We start from the raw sequence: 17,173 nt of genomic DNA on the forward strand, positions 1-17,173 counted from the left end.
AAAAATGTCATAGTATAGTAAGGCTTCAAAATCATCAAAAAATAAAAATCAAATCAAAAAATGTCATAGTATAGTAGGCTCAAAAATCATCAAAAAATGTCATAGTACAGTATGGCATCATCAAAAATGCATCAAAAATTTCATAGTATAGTAAGGCTTCAAAAATCATCAAAAAATGTCATCAGTCAAAAAACAGTAGTAAGCAAAAAATGAAGTACAGTCATCAAAAAATGTCATAGTATAGTATGGCATGAAAAAAAGGCTGTACCCCTACTCCTGGCTACAAAATATTCACGTTCATACAATATCAAAGAGATCAGGCAAAATATCCAGTGTTCAGAAGTATTTATTTCAGTAGGATAATCATTTATTAGTCCCACAGCAGTGAAATTTAGTGTTGCAGCAGCAAAAATAGAAAAAGGCACAATATAAACAAGACATGATTTAAAATAAGATAACATATAATAACATATAAAAATGTTATAGATATAAAACAATATGAACAGTATAAACAGAACTGTGTACACAGTAAGAAATTGGATTTGAGTACTGATATTGAAATAGCAAAATACCAAAATGAACACAAAATCTAATGTAACCCACACTGTGTAAAGGTGCATGTCTGTGGAAAACAATGGTACGATCGCTGCTTTAAGATAGTTCCTTTGTCATAAGCCACCTGTAAGGCAAAAAATATGTCCAAAAATGTGATTAACACCTTGTCTCTGCAGGAGGAGAAGACAGCAGCAGCTGAAGACCTGAAGTGGATGAGAGAAAACAAAAGTGTTATGAAGCTGCTAATTAGATAAAAGACCTCCACCATCTAACTGCTGTAAACAGTGCTGGTTTCCTGTTGTTCAAGTGAAAACACTTTGTTTTTCTCTACCATCTGTAATGCAGCCATGGGCACAAGACTTTATTAAACACCTTTGAGAACATCCAAGGGCTTATGATACAACTATTTAATAATTGTATCACAAGCAGTTAGATGATCACAAAGATGCTTAGTAGACGTGTTAGTCTTTGGAAAATGTGCTCATAACTACTAACTGTTTCTGTGTGGTTAAATGTTGTCTGGAATAAAATAATAGTCTTTCTAAACTTTTGAGTTGTATTTCTTTATTTTAAGAAAAAATGTAATGCTTCTCATGTTTTAATTTTCAGACCTATTTTTAAACAATTTGAAAATATAGTTTTTAAGGTTTTATACTTAACTTTTAAAAGGTTATACACTCATTGTTCAGACATATAGTTCTTATGTTTTACTTATATATATATTTTGAAGATTTCAACAGAGCTCTCTCTGCTCTGAGATGCTGGGGGCGTGTCCGCTTTAGGCACTGAAACCATGCCGCAACAGTTAGCACCCTGCTAGCATCCTATTGTTTGAGCAAGTGGGGCTTTTTGTTTTTGTTGATCAAATGGCCTGTCTTCAAGGACTCAAACAAGTTGCATTGATTATGCAGTCATATTATTGATGTTTATTTAAGTATAATGATGTTACTGCCTCACTCTAACCAATATTTTCTAACATAAATAATGATTTTATAGACAAATCTCTGAATTTTTAGATCTATTCCTTTAGGGTTTGAAATGTGTTTTTAAATGATTTCATACTTTTTAGAAACATCTATTCATTTTTTAAATGTTTTTTAAATTCTATTTTAAACTAAGGTTTTCTCATATGTGTGTGTGTGTGTAGTTTTCCTTATTTTTAAACTTGTTCTTTCCAGCTACTTTGTTAAAAAAAAAATAATTACTAATTAAAACTGATAAGTTACAGCAGCTTTTATGTGTTGCTATTTGTTGCCAGACAAGGGTTTTAAAGTGTCAAACTGCAGCTGAGATAATGACAGAGTCAGGCTGAAAAGAATAAACTAACACTGACCTTCTGGAAATGTCTTCACGTCTGTCTCTTCTCTCTGTGATTTGATGGTTGCGATTTGAATCCTGTGGAGAAAAACACAACAAACATTAATATAAAGATGAGACATTTAGCAAATCAAAATAAAAGCACAGAGAGTTTCTGGGTATTTAACTGTCAAAACATAGAGAAGTAAAAGACACTTAATCTACAAAGAAACCAAGGTGTGGACTAACTGGTTCTGGACTAATCAGAACTAGTCCAAGAGTTAAATTTGCTTTATACACAAAGACAGAAGAAGCTACTCTGACTGGAGAACTGACTCCACCAGCTCCTGATATCCGTACAGTAGCAGTGGATGGAAAAGTTTCAACTGAATTTGAAGCTAAAATGAAGCAAAATGACAGTGACATTTTTATGATTTACTGTACTAATGAGAAAGACGGAGGAGGAAGAAAGAATCCAAGAGAAAGAGTAGAGCGGGGTACACGCCGATTATCAGCCCAAATCCCCCCTCCCAATCAAAGTCGGCAAAGGTTTGATTATCGGTTGGTTCTAAAGATGATCTTATCAGATTGTCCTGTGGTGTGAGGTGTGCTCAGAGTGGTTTTACTCTCCCTGATCTGCTCTAAAGACGGTTGGAGCTGCACCGATTAAACATATTCAATCAGAAATCCTGTTGTGTGGGGAACTCCGCGGAAAGCTGAGCATGCAATCTGTGGATTGTCACATAGAACAGGACAATAGCCAATCAGGAAACAACCTGACTGAAGACGGAAACACAACAAGCAAGAGACGTTGTTGTCAGTCATGCTTGGTTACTGTAAAGTCTTGTTTTGACCGTGTGAGATTTGGAGTTCTGAGAGTTCAGATTCTGGTTGGTGGTGGTGAATCTGTTAGTGTGTGGTGTAGCTCTGTTGGTCTTGTCTCTGAACATCACACACTATAAGAACAAAACCGTGAAATCTGACATTATTTGTCATTGTGTGTGGTCTCTTAACATTTTCTACATCTGATAAGATTTTTAAAAACTGTTAGCGTGAACTAGGCTTAAGAGAGTGAGGGAGAGCAACAGAGAGAGCGAGCTAATGTTTAAATTCTTCATTTTCTTTGACCTGTACATTCATGAACTATGTAAATAAATTTTATAATAAGTGATGTCTCTTTGTGACAAATCAAAATATTCAGACTTCAAATCAAATACTGAACATAAACAGTTTAATGGCTGTGCTCTGTGTTGGACAGCTGATGTAAAGCTGTTTGTGAATTACCTGGAGGCCTCTGTCCTGGTCTCAAAGAACTTCTTCATTGTACGAAGACTCTCTGCGATCATGGGCGAAGTGGTGACACCTGGAGGGGAAAAAAAGAGAAACATACGAAGGAAAATGATCAATACACTATGACGTATTCCTCATCGACAGTTTCACCAGGAAAGATAAATATTCAACATTACAGCTGAACCAGAACATTTTCCAAACATCAGAGCAGTGTCTCAGAAAAAAGGCTGTTTACTGTCTCATATGACAAGAAAAAGCATCACATCTTTAAGAATCAATAACAATAAATATTTGGGAAAAATTAACAGAAATTATCTTACATTTCTTTTTTAATTGTCTATCAACTAATCACTGGATGCATAATAAAAACTGCAAAAAAAGTACATTTTTGAAAGCAGGGGTTTAACTTATGGTATTTTTAATGATACATCAGTCCACAGGCAGAAAATTAACTAACAACTATTTTGAGTTTTTTTTTTAATTATTATAACTAGTACTGTTTTTTTTTTAAAACAATTTATAGACACGATTAATCATTAATTATAATATTCAATAATAAACTTATTAAATACCACAGATTTAAACAATAACACTGTCACTAACATTAACAATTCAGATCAACACATTTTTGCAGACTGAGTAAATCTTTAGGACACACACCTGTTTGGTTTGTAAAGTGAGAGCTGGAGTTTCTGTCCAGGCTGCAGCAGCTGAATCAGTAAACCTGGAAAATAAAAGTACAACACTTGAAAAACAAATCACATAATTATAAATAGTTCACCTCCAAAACTTGAACAGTGAAAACTAAATACTAGAACCTTGACAATCACATTTTGTGGTGAATAAATTATGCTACTAGAAGATGACTTTATTGATCTCAGAAAGAAAAGTAATCTTCAAAATAGTTTTTATAATAATTTTTAACCGTAATCTCAGCTCATACATTGTGACTTACTCTTGAGGCTTAAATCTTGTGCAGGAGCAAAGAATTAAAATGTATTTTTGTATTTAACACGAACCTGAGCTCAATAAAGTCTCAAGTCAACAAAAACAAATTTCTCATCAATAATATACACAACAGGCGTCAGTGGATGGCTATGGACAGATTACTGCCACAAAACTACAAAGACACACAAAAAACACAAAGAGGGAAATATTATCACGAGGTGCTTAAGTGCCACAATGAAACACAAAATGACCACAAAGAAAATGACCTGGAAAAGACACAAAATTACAAAGCCACAATACGATGCAAAACAACCACTAAGAAGCTGGCCACGAGCAGATGTAAAACAACTAGCTAGAGACGCAATACCACCACAGACAGACACAAAATGGTAACATCGACATGATAATCCGCCATAAACTGACGGGAGATGGAGCACAAAATTATAAAGAAGCAGTAAAATGTCTGCAAAGTAATTGTAAAGTGATGCAAACGGAGTTGTTAATGGACATGTTGACTAAACATCTACCTCTCTCCCTCTACAACTCATGCCAGGGACGCTAGAGTCACAGAAACACAAACACTCTTTAAAAACACCCACGCAAATAAAAACGACTACAGACAGAAAAAGCCCCAGAGAGAGATATGGCTAACGGCTAATGCTAACGCTCGTCACCAATGCTAATGCTAACACCCAGGGTGTAAAACGGCCAGATACAGATGCAAAATTATATAAAATGACTACAAACATGTGACAATGACGAAAGGACCAGGATAGAGCACAAAATGATAAAGAGACGCAAAATGCCCGTAAAGTGAAAACAAATACAAACAGATTTATGTGGATTTATGGAGTTAAATATCATTACAGGGTAATGCTAACGCTATGCTAACGGTAATGCTAACGCTCTCCGATAACGTTAATGCTAACGCTAGTCACTAACTGTTTGCCTTACCTTCGCGCCGCAGGTATGTTCAGCATCCAGTCTCACTCGTGTTCGACGAAAAAATTAGCTCCAGAGTTTGTTTAAGCGTCCAGACCTGAACAGTAACAGCATTTTCTAACAGTACTGGCAAACAGATGCAATGTATCAAACGTGGTTTATATCTGTTTTCCGACTTCCGTTTCTCCGCCTCTCTGCGCTCCACCCAGAGGTTAATGGCCAATCACGAGACACGCCACAGTCACTGACGACATACGTCAGCACCGTAAAAACCGAGAAAAGCATTAGATAGGTAATAAGATCTTATGTACAGCCATGACCATGGATGTTTAATGAGAAGTAGCCACTGGAAAAAATGTCTGCAAGGCTGAGCTCCGGCACCATATCCAGTACTTATATTACGTTCATGTAAAACTGCCGTCGTCCAGAGGTTAGCAAGCGTCAGGTGACTCCACAACATCACCACAAACTTCTTTTCATACCATAAGGAAACCCAGGGTTAAATCTTACAACCAGATTCCTGTTTCAAATCCCGATTGGACATTAAGTTTGTGACCCAAGATCACAGATTCTCACGTTACCACTTTCATGACCATGTTCTGTCTATCAGAAGTATTGTGCTTGTATCAGCAGTATTTGTTGACTATACACTGTGGACCTGTAATGGGTGACTGAGGTTGTAATACCTATTCTGTCTACAGAGATGTGGTTTAAAAAACATATTCCATGTAAGACGTTTGAGATGCTTTTTCCTGTTACAAAATACTAACAATTTAAATAATGAAAGCAATGACAAAGAGCCACAAGTCCATGTTCAATGATTTATTTACATATTTATTCATAGTTTTATTTTAGGTATTATTATTATTTGATCTTAACAGAGGTTTATTTATTTATTTACATCATAATTATCTCTCTCTCTCTCTTTCTACATATATATACACACACACACACACACATATATATATATATATATATATATATATATAGATATACAGATATATATATATATAGATATAGATAGTAGAGAGAGAGAGAGAGAGATTATATATATAATTTAATTTATATATATATATATTTTTATAGATATATTTATATTTTTATTTTAAATATTATTATTATTTGATCTTAACAGAGGTTTTTTGTTTAATGCCCACATTAAATCTCCAAAAAGAATAAACAATAAACAATAAACAAAACTTGAATTAAATTAAATTGGCACCCACCCAGACCTTAGACCCTCAGTGAGAGCGAGGAAAAACTCCCCAAAAACAGCCCCTTTACGTGGCTGAAAATGGAAGAAACCTCGGGAGGGCCCACTCAAAGAAGGATCCCCCTCCAGGATGATCAGCTAATGGGTGCCAGAAGTGGGCTGATGGCCAATTCTTGCAGGAACCACCCTCTGTCTTGACCGATTTACTGTATTCACAATATATACACATACTTATTTACACAAAGACTCCAATTAGTATTAATATCTTGCATCTTTGCTCCCTCCCCCATCCTCATCGGAGTCGTTTCCCCTTGGTCTTTTCCTGCATGGTCTTGTTTGTGTGGCTTCTTCTTCCTCCTGCCGGTTGACTTCCTGGCTCCTCTCTGTCACAACAGCGACTGTAACAGTGTCAGAGTTGTCGTCTGCAAAGTTGTAACACAATCTTGATTTCTTGTCGCATTTCTCATCCTCTGTGTCGTGCTCTCTTGACCTTTTCCTGGATGGACCAGGCTGAGGGTCGTCTTCAACAACCTCATTGTCAGCACCTGCATGTTCAATTGGGCTTTTTGTTGTAGCCCAGTCTATATAACTGTCAGTATTATTGTCGTCACAATCAGTGGCATAACCATCAGAGCTGCAGTCAGTGCAGCTGTCAGCGAACTCGTCCCACCACCTGAACTGTTTGCTGCTGTTGCTGTCATTGTCCTCTTCATCGTCATCCCTTGACCTTATCCTGGATCCTCGAGGAAGGGGGTTGTCTTCTTCTACACCCTGGTCAACTTCAACCCCAGCACTAGTACTAGCACCCTCTGCATTTTCATTACTATTGTGAGTGTTATGACCAGTGTCATCGTTGTTATCATCAGCCTGGTTTTCATTGTTGCTGTTATTATCATTGTTGCCATTATTGTCATTCAACTGGTTTTCATTGTTGCCGTTATTATCGTTCAACTGGTTTTCATTGTTGCCATTATTGTCATTCAACTGGTTTTCATTGTTGCCATTATTGTCATTGTTATCGTTATCCTGGTTTTCATTGTTGTCATTGTTGTTGTTGTTATTGTTATCCTGGTTTTCTTGATCCTCTGCATCCACAAGATCCTGTAACACAGCAAACCCGACCTCCTCTATACCAAAATTCAATAGAATTTCCATCCAGGCAACAATTGCAGCATTAGGTTGATCAGCTGGTGGCCTATTCCCTCTTGGAAAAAAAAGCAGGGGAATCAGCGGCCCTAAAAGATCAATTAGAGAATTATGAGAATTATGTTACCGTCACCATTCGTAGAATTAAACTGTAAATCAGTCTCCCTTAAACAGCTTTTGGACAGTAATGAACCAAGTACTTACGATTTCTCCCATTGTGGTCTCCATCTCCTCTTTCGTCCATTTTGACTGTAAAGATCAGGCAAAGAAATCAAAAGTTTTCCTACAACATAATAATGTTGTCCACTCTACCACAAATATTTACATTTCAATTCTGAAACCCTTAAGTTTTACTTTTATGAAGAGTTTATTGTTACACAGTTTATGTAAATATGAAATCTGATTTAAAAAAAATGCATATTTCATCTCTTTTTGGTGCTTCAGTGGGTTAAAACTAGGCCAGTGTCAGTTGAACCGTACCATCAGATTAATGCAACTCTTAAATACTGACCAATCAATATCTAATAAAATGAACACTGACAAAAACAAAACTGTAGTTTTTAAATGACAGTCAGTAGAGAGGTGTGCAGAACACAACAAAATTAATAATTTACCACTATGACCTTGATTTAAAAAGCAGACAACAGCAGAGTCATGTTAATATGTAAATTATACATTACATTATTGAAGAATGATACTGTGTACAGGGTCATAGACTTACTAAAGCACTGGTCTCTACAAATTGTTGTTCATCTGGTGCAAAAACTGTCTCCTAATTAAAAACTAAGGTGATCTAGTAGATTTATGTAGCTCATTCTCTTCCATTCTATATGACCTCACTGTCATGACAGTTCTAGAATACAAGGGTTCTGTTTCCTTTATTGTTTTTCTCACACTGATAAGAACTTTATTTATTATAACACACACACACACACACACACACATCAATAATACATATCTTTGCACTGGGTGACATTTTCTGATTATTTTAATTTTTTTAGTGGTTTATTTAGAATTTCTCTGACACACACTGGTGCACCACATCCATGACTGAAAATAGTCCCCAACAAAAACACTATTCACTGCTATTTTGGTAACATTTCTGTAAACCTGTAGTGTACAGCTGGTTCTTTTTTCTTTTTTTCCCCATTTTTAGAGAAATTAAACTGCATCTGGCCAAGAAATATTAAACCTAACCTGCTTTGTTTTTTGTTTGAATTGAAGACATCTGTAATTGATGAGCTTTAGAGCTTCTGGTAGGCAGAATGTTTTTAAACCTTTGGACTGTGCCTGTTTCCCCATTTCCAGTCTTTATGCTAAACTAAGATAACAATCTCCTGTCTCCAGCTCCTTATTTTACAGGACAGGCATGATATCCAACTATTCCTTAAACAGGGTTTGCATAACATTAACAAATACATATCATTAAGCTCAAACTGAACATCATTCTCAAGATAAAATAATTGGATGTAAAGGTTGTTGGACTGTTGAGGAGTGATTGGATTATAAAGTGAATTCATCCCACCAGGGTTTACTGCCAGTGGTTGGAAGGCAGAGCAAGCCCCCGAGCTGTGATCTGCTTGGATTATCTAGCCATGGGTTACAGAGAGTTCAACATCTGGTCATGTAGACAGCAGAGATAGAGTTACTCACCTCTGCAGCAACAGAGGAGGATGAGAGACAGACAGAAACACAGAAGAATAGACAAGACTTTTATTGTGTTTCTGTTAAAAACAATGGTATTGAACCTAAAGCCTGGTGATACTAATCCTGCTAATACCACTGAGAATAAACACTCCACTCTGTAGCTGTAAGCAGCTTTCAGCCCCTTTCATCAAATGTTTCAGTTTTCATCAAGCTAAAACATTCCTTGACCATTCAAAACTGTGGGCAGATCAACAGCACATTACTTTTACCAGTAATAAAATGCCATTAAACAACATGATATAAAGTCTTCTCATTTGATTTAATGTCCAATAAAGGCGTTCATGGTCCTAACAGGATGAACTGTTATAACTGTATACCTACTTAGCATCGGTATGTGAGTATTGTCAGAAGCGAGTATGCTGACATTAACCTCCAGAGCTGCTGGCATGGCTGTAGACTGTTGTATAAGTCTGCACTTGTCTCTCGTTTCCAATGAATATGGCCAAAGTGTATTGTTTTGTTAGGGCTGATTTCATATTCTGTTAATAGTGAACTAACTGCTATCTGTCTTGATATCAATGCTCTAAAAGAAAAATATTTTGAGAGTAATTTCATGAAAGTCTGAACCTTTTAGACTTGTTAAATTCAAAAGTCCTGTAGAGTATGACAGAGCTTTGTCTTTTATATTTATTTTTATTTTTGGAAACTTTGCAGTACTCTGCACTATTTCTGATTGAGTGCAGCTTTTAAACTATATATAAAAACACTCTATCGTTACAATTGCATTATTCTGTTAGTGTTGTCATGACCCTTAAGATGGGAAGAGACCATCTGAAGTCATCTTGTATTTTGTGAAACATTGTTATATGTCCTGAGATGTTGTTGTGTTTTCTGGAACCTATTTCTTTTGTTTCTTTCGTTGAGTTAGATTGTAACGTGGTATTTGTAGTTTTCTCTAATAGCTCATGTATAAACACAAACGTGGTGCAGCTGAGTAAATGCTGAGAAGGAGCTGGTCAATGATTGTCCTGGTGTCACAGAAAACACTTGTTTTCTCATGTCTCCATCTTGCCAGCTGCAAAGCTAAACTTGGTTTGCTGCCGCGTCTTATTATAGCCCACACGGTTTCAGAGAGTCTGTCCCGCTGCCTCGGGTTTGGAAAGCAGCGTGCTGTTACTGAAGTGAATGACCGCTGCTGTTAGCAGGCTTTTCAGAGCTAGGATTGAGTTGCTAATCGCAACAAACTGCTAACCCAGAGTAAGCAGTGGCTGCACAGCGCTTCAGCCTGCAGCCCCGGTGTCAGCTTGCGTGATTGACCGCCACGTGAAGCCCGATTTCGGGGAGCAACGCGCTGCAATGGACCGGTGAGACAGCCACAGCACGGAGGAAGGATTTCCTGTGACTTTATGCTGAAATTACTGTCAAACCAGAGAGTAACTTTTTGTTAAGGTGTATTTCATTATACGTTTGATCGATGTTTGAATTGGCGACATATGACAGAACATGTTGAGATGACTATATATATATATATATATATATATATATATATTATATATATATATATATATATTATATATGTACAGATCCGTGTGTTTGTTTAACCCACTGACAGTACTAACCTAAATACTGTATTTCTCAACCAGGAGGATGATTTTATTTTATTGTAGATATTTCACATTATTTGCCTACAAATAACTGTCTTCATGTAACATACATCAACAGTTCTTTTGAACTAGTCTCTGAACATTTCCCTGTAACCACAGTGAAATGATTCCAGTGTGAGACCTTTTCCAAAATACTAAATATCACATCACATATCACTTTGCTTCAGTGCGATACCCAATTAAAGTGGCAGTAACAAACCAGCCTTTTGAGGAACCTGAGGGCAATTGTTTAGACACAACAATGAGATATCACCAAGTGGTACTCTTTAATTTTAAATGAATGTTGGTGGAAGATTAAACACAATTACCTTGACACTGTTCAGGACAAAGTTGAAACATGCAGCACACCTGTAATTGAAAGAACAGTAAGAAAAAACTAAGTGTAAATCATTTGCACAAATCTTTATATTTACGGTAAAAAATAAACAAACTGAAGATTTAACATGAGTAGTTTGCTAATTCAGAGACTCCTACTGCTACAACTCATTATCACATTCAAAGAGGCTTTACTGACTGTGGTCAAACACACTGTATGAAACAATATAAAGAGCGGAGGTCATTCTTTCACCCTTTGTCTCAACAGATCTGCTACAGTGGAGCACTATAAGGCAGCCATGTTGCTGAGTGGTGTTGGTGATGCTCTTGGATACAGGAATCAGCTATGGGAGTACAACGAGTCAGGACCAGCTATCCACCAGGTAACTGCAGGACCAGCACGGAGAAAAGCAGTCATACTGCAGCTTAGTGTGTCCAGGGGCCCCCAGATCCTAGGAGGCCTAGTTTCCAGTTTCTGATCACTGATGACCTCCTTTTTACATTATCTAGTTCTGCACTGAATCATAACTAAAGGTGTGTTTCACCAAACGTATGTCCTTGCAGGAGCTGAAGGAGCTCGGCGGTCTGGAGAACATCAAGGCTGAGCTCCCTGACTGGCCGGTGAGTGACGACACGGTCCTGCATCTGGCAACAGCTGAAGGACTGGCGACCGGTGAGGTCAAAAGCATATTGATCTCATTTGCTCTCTCTGGTTTCCTGTCTCTCCTTTGCTCATTTTGTCTCAAACGAGGAGTTGATTGGATTGATCTGATAGTCAGCGTCATTCTGATGAGGCCTCATCAGAACACGGCACCACACCTTCCTCCTCAAGAGCCGCCGACTAAAGGTTAAATCTAATTTCCAGCCTTGCCTTGATTTGCTGCTCTATTACAGCTCTGCACAAGTGGAAGGAAAATGGTGGAAATTCAACTTGACCTTTGCTATGATAAGGCAAACAACAAGTCTTGTTAACAGATGTTACATCTTTAAAAATGTTAATATGGACAAGGTGTGCAGCTTGAACAAGTTAACTCTGTGTCGTTGTCTCCCCTTGCAGGGAAGACGGGGGAGGAGCTCCTGCATGAGGTGGCTGCTCGATATGTGGAGGGGATGAAAGATATGGATGGGAGGAAGCCAGGGCCTTCAAGCATCCTGGGTAAGAGAGTCCTCATTTCTCAGTCATATCACATTCATGGGTAAGCAATGGCAGAGATCTGACTTACTCTGTTTTCCACATTAAGGAGTGTCCCAGCTGAAGCCTGGGGAGGAAGGGGGGTACAGAGTGGCTTATAACCCCGAGGGGACAGGCTGTGGAGCAGCCATGAGGTCCATGTGCATCGGTCTGAGGTAAGACCCTTGTCCTGAGAATAAATACATAATGACTCAGTCTAGTCCTTATGCACTCCAGTTACGATGTTCTGGCTTTTGCCTGAGCCCTCCACACATTCGGTTATTATTTTTTAACTATCAGTGACCTTGCAGTGCTGCTTCCCTGAGCAGGCACAGGGCATCATAATCACTAATTAAGTCATACTAAAGCCTGTTTTTGGGATATTCTTGTGTGTGTAACCAAAGTTGTGGGACTGACAGAGAAAAGGAAATATGTTACAAATTGATTTTGACTTAATTGGCGCTACATTATCCATTTATATAATTAGCAAGTCAAGGCACCTCTCTGTTGTGTTGGATTTTTCATTTGTTTCCTGAAATGGTCAGAGTTTTTAGTTTTGTTTGTGACTTGCACTGATCGAATAAGGCAAGACTGTTTTCCATACAAATAAACTCAGTGTGCTTTACATTAGAATCCATGTGTAAACACCCACCCACCTACCCAAACCCAGTCTCACCTCTCAGACACACACATGCAGTAACTACAGTTATTGTAAGCCTGTGAATCACCTTAATAAACAAATCCTCTTTCAACTTTTAAGATTTTTTTCCAAGTGAAAAAGGACTTGCCCTTCTTATGTTACTGGCATGACTTTCAAAGTTAAGGTCAGAGTCCAAAATAACACTGAGGTTCCTGACTCACTCACTGTATTTCAACAATTGTGAATACATTTCCTCACTCTGGTTTTTAGAACCTGTAAGAGAAAGTAAAGAAGGAAATGAGGATTATTTTCATTATCAATTAATCTGATTATTTTCCCAATTAATTTAAGTCAGTAAAAATGTAGGGGGAAACATTTATCCCATTTTCCCATGGTGACATGTTCAAAAGTTCAGTTTTGTCTGAGCAAAAGTCCAAAAATCAAAAGATGTTCAGTTTACAATGGCGTGAAACAGAGAAATTAAGCTAATCTTTAGGTCGGTGCAATTAAGTTTAAATTAATTTATAATTTTCAATGGACTGTGCTTATTGTTTCAGCTCTGAACATATCACTGTTGGTTGTAGATAAAAATTCAGTAGGAATTGATTTGCTTGGATTGACCACGTTTTTAATTGTAGGAAAAAAAGAAATGTTCATTCTGATTCTCTTTAAGTGAAGTAGCAGTAATAAAAATGCACAGTGTGTGTCTGTTTGGGTGCCCAGTGACGCATTGAAAGCTTGACATTGAACATTTCACATTTAGATTTAGAGTTGAGCCACAGGGCTGTTGGTGTTTTCCACAGTGATTTATAATAAATGCAACAGTGGGCTAAGTGTACATTCTTTGATCACTAAGCAGAAAATAATGAATAAATAACAGAGTTTCAGGGTTAAAACATCAGCAAGAACATTAAGTGAAGTCAATTAAAACTTGAAAAGAAGTAATTACTGTGAATATAATTTGTATCCAAAACAGCAAAAACTCAGCTGTGTGATGGACCTCATTACTTCAGCTAAATATCCTCCATAATAAAACCTGATAAAGACTTTAATACATTGTCGTATACCAGGTATCCAAAGCCTGACCAGCTGTTGTCACTGGTGGCTGTTGCAGTGGAGACAGGTCGGATGACCCATCCTCACCCCACGGGCTTCCTGGGAGCCGTGGCGTCGGCCCTCTTCACTGCGTATGCCGTCCAGCGCAGGCCAATCACGACCTGGGGTCTGGGCCTGATCAACGAGGCCTGTCCGATAGCGAAGAACTTCGCTCAGGGTCGAGGCTACGCCGTGGAGGAGACAGAGAGAGACTGGGGCTACTTCTGTGACAAGTGGCAGTGGTACGAGGCTGTCATGTTGTATTCAAATCCAGGTTTCCACCTTCAGCAACTTCTATTAGCCTGTTTCACTCTCAAGGTTAATAGATGATGGCATGGGATTTGTGCTAAAATGTTACTGGTCAGTTTCAGCGCAGCTGTGTGGCCTCATTTTTCCTCTGAACTATTGAAAACAATGACACAAATACACTAACTGATTTCTTACTTGTCCACTGTAAAGGATAAGTCTGGTGATGTTCCATATTTTTCTTATTGCAAACAAATTCCATTAAAAGACCAAAACCCAACAATGATCCTGTTGATCCAAACCCTGATGTAGCTTATTCCTTAATGTTGTAGTAGAGCTAAAATAGTTGTGGTTTACTGTGGCACTGATGGACATATTCCCTCATTATGATGGACACTACTGTTTATTTTTTTAAGTCAATCCCACATACACAGTCCTGCTGCTGTAAATATTCAAATGTGTATCACTCCCTGACCGAAAATAGTCCCTAACAAATGCTTTATTTACTCACATTTGAGCTACTTTTATTCAAAACTGCAGCACCTAGACGAAATTATTGTGACTTTTTAATAAAATTTAACTTTTTTGGGGGGAAATATTTATGTCTTCAGCAGGATTTAAAGGGCTCATGGGCGAGAGGAATGAGTTGACAGTAAAAATATAGAAATGACATTATGCAGAAGGCACTGTTGTACATTTCAAAATTTCTGTTTGCTTTTCTGCCAACATTGTGCAGAAACAGCGGTTTCCACCTCAGCTATGTATCACTTGTAGAGAATCACGTTACACTGCAAGATAATTTGGATGTCAGGAAAATCTCTTACCTCTGTCCACAGGTACCTGGATATGAGGGGCATCTCTAACGGGGTGGGTCCTGTGATTTGGCCCACTTCCTATGGCCCGGCAGAGAGAGACGAAGCCTACAAGAGCTTCAGCCTGTCAGGCTGGGCGGGACGTAGCGGCCACGATGCTCCAATGATCGCCCTCGATGCCCTCCTGGGGGCGGGTTCAAACTGGGAGGAGCTGATGAGCAGAGCAGGCTTCCATGGAGGTCAGAGATTCAGTCAAGAAAATGTCTTTTTGTTTTACTTTACTGGGCTGTCCAGAACTGGACCTAAAACATCTGCAATCTAAACCCAAGTATCTGTGTAGCTGAACTTTGCTACCAGCCTTATTGGTAAATATATCCTGTTTTATTATTAGAACTGGTCTTTGCGTGAACCCAGTTGTCTGACTGTCACAGCACTTCAACTTAAACCCCTGATAGACTTCATCTTTTTGTATTTTTTACAAACATTCCTCTCCTCTTTAGGAATGTTTTTCCCAACATCCATCTCATCTAGAGTCAGGGCACTTTTTCTCAGACAAGCCATATGGACTGATGGTCTGCACTCTAATTGGTCCTCATCTGTCACTGTCTCAAGGACAGAGGCTTTGTAGAGCCTGCACAAATGAAGTGTGAAGGAAACTTTTCTTCATACACTGGTTACTGAGCAATTTACAATAAATTCTGTCATTGAAAAAAATCTTATGAACGCTTATGAATGCTTATGAACCCCGAGAATTTAATCTTAACATATGTTGAAGTCAATGTTTTGCTTTTCTGCCCATGTCTTAAGTTATTATGATAAAGTATCATCAATTGCTGTCAGATTGTCAGATGTCCAGAAGTTGCTTTCATCTCTGCTGTTTACTGATGTTTTTCCCTTAGATCTAAATGCACGTCGCTTCAGTCGCTGTTCGTACTAAAACAGTTGAAACTTCTGCCCTGATAGCGAACCCTCTTTTAAAGTTGTTTGCCATCTTGATAGAAAATAAGAACCAGCTGCACCTGCTTGGCATTTCCATAGAAACCAGAGCATGATTGGATGCTAATTGCTTAATTGTACCATTTAGTGCACCTGTGTGGAAGTTCGCATTTGTTATGTTTCTCCACTCTATTATTCAAGTTTTTCCTTTAGTCTGTCCAAGACTTTGAAACGTTTCCTGAAAAATGGCCACATGACAATAATGAAATAATAGTAAATGACAAAACAGTAGCAATGAAAGGCTCTGTAAAGCTGAGGGGAACTGCAGAGTAATGACTCTCAGTGGGTTCATCTCTACGAGTGATCCCTTTCACATTATTATTATAAAAAATATTGACTTAGCTGCTTCAAAGATAGCCTAAAAAGATCTATTTCAATTAAAAATGTAAGCATCATAAATGTATACTTTATCACAGGGTTTATTCTCATGTTGTTCTCTCTGTCCAACTCTTTTTCTCCTCGTTCAGGTGACAGTGACAGCACCGCAGTGATCGCCTGCTGCTGCTGGGGTCTCCTCTATGGCACTCAAGGGGTCCCTGAAGGCAACTACTCCAACCTGGAGTACAGGGACCGACTGGAGCGCAGCGCCGAGCAGCTCTACGCCTTGTCACACTGAGGCCACTGCTGACTGAGTGTGTCCCAACATGTTGTGCTGAGGGTGGGGTGGGTTGGGGGAAGTAGGCCACACATTCTGACACATTGACGTAGAGCTAGCTGGTGCTCTCAGTAGTACATCGATCTAGAGTGCTGTCACCAAGCCACAAAGTGTGGTGTCATACATGCCTGAGGGGGAAGCAGTGTCCCACTAACCTAAAGTTCAATCATTTCTAACCACAACAAGGACTCATGATGTTAGTGCTGAGGTTGGTGTATAAAGAGGGGTCCCCCTAGTGACCATTTTAAATTAACATGCAGAGTTGTATCACTGAGCAGAACAAATCCAAGCTAATGAGAATGTGGAGAGAATATGAAAAGTCCCCCAGGAGGTAATTACTTCGTTTTGTCAGACTGACATAATCGCAAATGCTTGGTGAGTTTCAAATTAAATGTCCTCTTGTTATTGTCTTATGAAAAATATATTTCTTATGTCTCATTATAGTTGTTAACTGCTACTTCATGCAGTGAAGAGCAGAACTGTAGCTGCAGTACTACAGACAAGTACAGTTAATGATATAATAAATTTTAAAAAGCAAAGCG

At 38.3% G+C, this 17,173-nt stretch overlaps 2 protein-coding genes and 2 long non-coding RNA genes across 5 annotated transcripts in view; 2 read left to right on the plus strand and 2 right to left on the minus strand.

Moving 5' to 3' along the window:
• Positions 1–1,094, plus strand: part of LOC127139194 (uncharacterized) — a 10,028-nt gene extending 8,934 nt beyond the window's left edge. Inside the window, exon 4 of the long non-coding RNA XR_007809195.1 lies at positions 732–1,094. This is a non-coding gene — a long non-coding RNA (uncharacterized LOC127139194). The remainder of the gene's footprint in view (positions 1–731) is intronic.
• On the minus strand, positions 230–5,515 carry LOC127139195 (uncharacterized). The gene is made up of 5 exons (XR_007809196.1): positions 5,044–5,515; positions 3,802–3,865; positions 3,136–3,214; positions 1,889–1,950; positions 230–758 (listed from the first exon to the last, which is right to left on the minus strand). It is a non-coding gene; the product is annotated as an uncharacterized LOC127139195 (long non-coding RNA).
• Positions 5,516–6,122: 607 nt separating this feature from the next.
• LOC108890420 (myb-like protein D) lies at positions 6,123–8,139 on the minus strand. Its single transcript, XM_018687287.2, has 3 exons — positions 8,112–8,139; positions 7,595–7,639; positions 6,123–7,479 (listed from the first exon to the last, which is right to left on the minus strand). Exons 2-3 carry the CDS (start codon positions 7,632–7,634, stop codon positions 6,503–6,505), a joined length of 1,017 nt encoding a protein of 338 aa, XP_018542803.1. The 5' UTR covers positions 7,635–7,639; positions 8,112–8,139; the 3' UTR covers positions 6,123–6,502.
• Positions 8,140–10,050: 1,911 nt separating this feature from the next.
• adprh (ADP-ribosylarginine hydrolase) lies at positions 10,051–17,170 on the plus strand. 2 transcript variants are annotated; one of them, XM_018687286.2, is made up of 8 exons: positions 10,051–10,401; positions 11,285–11,399; positions 11,581–11,689; positions 12,074–12,172; positions 12,258–12,363; positions 13,898–14,164; positions 15,005–15,219; positions 16,444–17,170. In XM_018687286.2, exons 1-8 carry the CDS (start codon positions 10,394–10,396, stop codon positions 16,590–16,592), a joined length of 1,068 nt encoding a protein of 355 aa, XP_018542802.1. In that variant the 5' UTR covers positions 10,051–10,393; the 3' UTR covers positions 16,593–17,170. The 2 variants fall into 2 exon arrangements, with proteins under 2 accessions (XP_018542802.1, XP_050922203.1); XM_051066246.1 differs by lacking the exons at positions 10,051–10,401; positions 11,285–11,399; positions 11,581–11,689 and adding an exon at positions 11,725–11,863.
• Positions 17,171–17,173: the final 3 nt, after the last annotated feature.

This window comes from Lates calcarifer, linkage group LG23, assembly GCF_001640805.2.
Source record: "Lates calcarifer isolate ASB-BC8 linkage group LG23, TLL_Latcal_v3, whole genome shotgun sequence".
Taxonomy (NCBI): domain Eukaryota; kingdom Metazoa; phylum Chordata; class Actinopteri; family Centropomidae; genus Lates; species Lates calcarifer.

Coding starts and splice junctions, on each gene's coding strand:
- LOC108890420 (XM_018687287.2), bottom strand. CDS start 7,634: ATGGACGAAAGAGGAGATGGAGACCACAATGGGAGAAATC. Junction 7,480..7,594: donor AGACCACAATGGGAGAAATC/GTAAGTACTTGG, acceptor TTGATCTTTTAG/GGCCGCTGATTCCCCTGCTT.
- adprh (XM_018687286.2), top strand. Junction 11,690..12,073: donor AGCTGAAGGACTGGCGACCG/GTGAGGTCAAAA, acceptor CTCCCCTTGCAG/GGAAGACGGGGGAGGAGCTC. Junction 12,173..12,257: donor AGGGCCTTCAAGCATCCTGG/GTAAGAGAGTCC, acceptor TTCCACATTAAG/GAGTGTCCCAGCTGAAGCCT.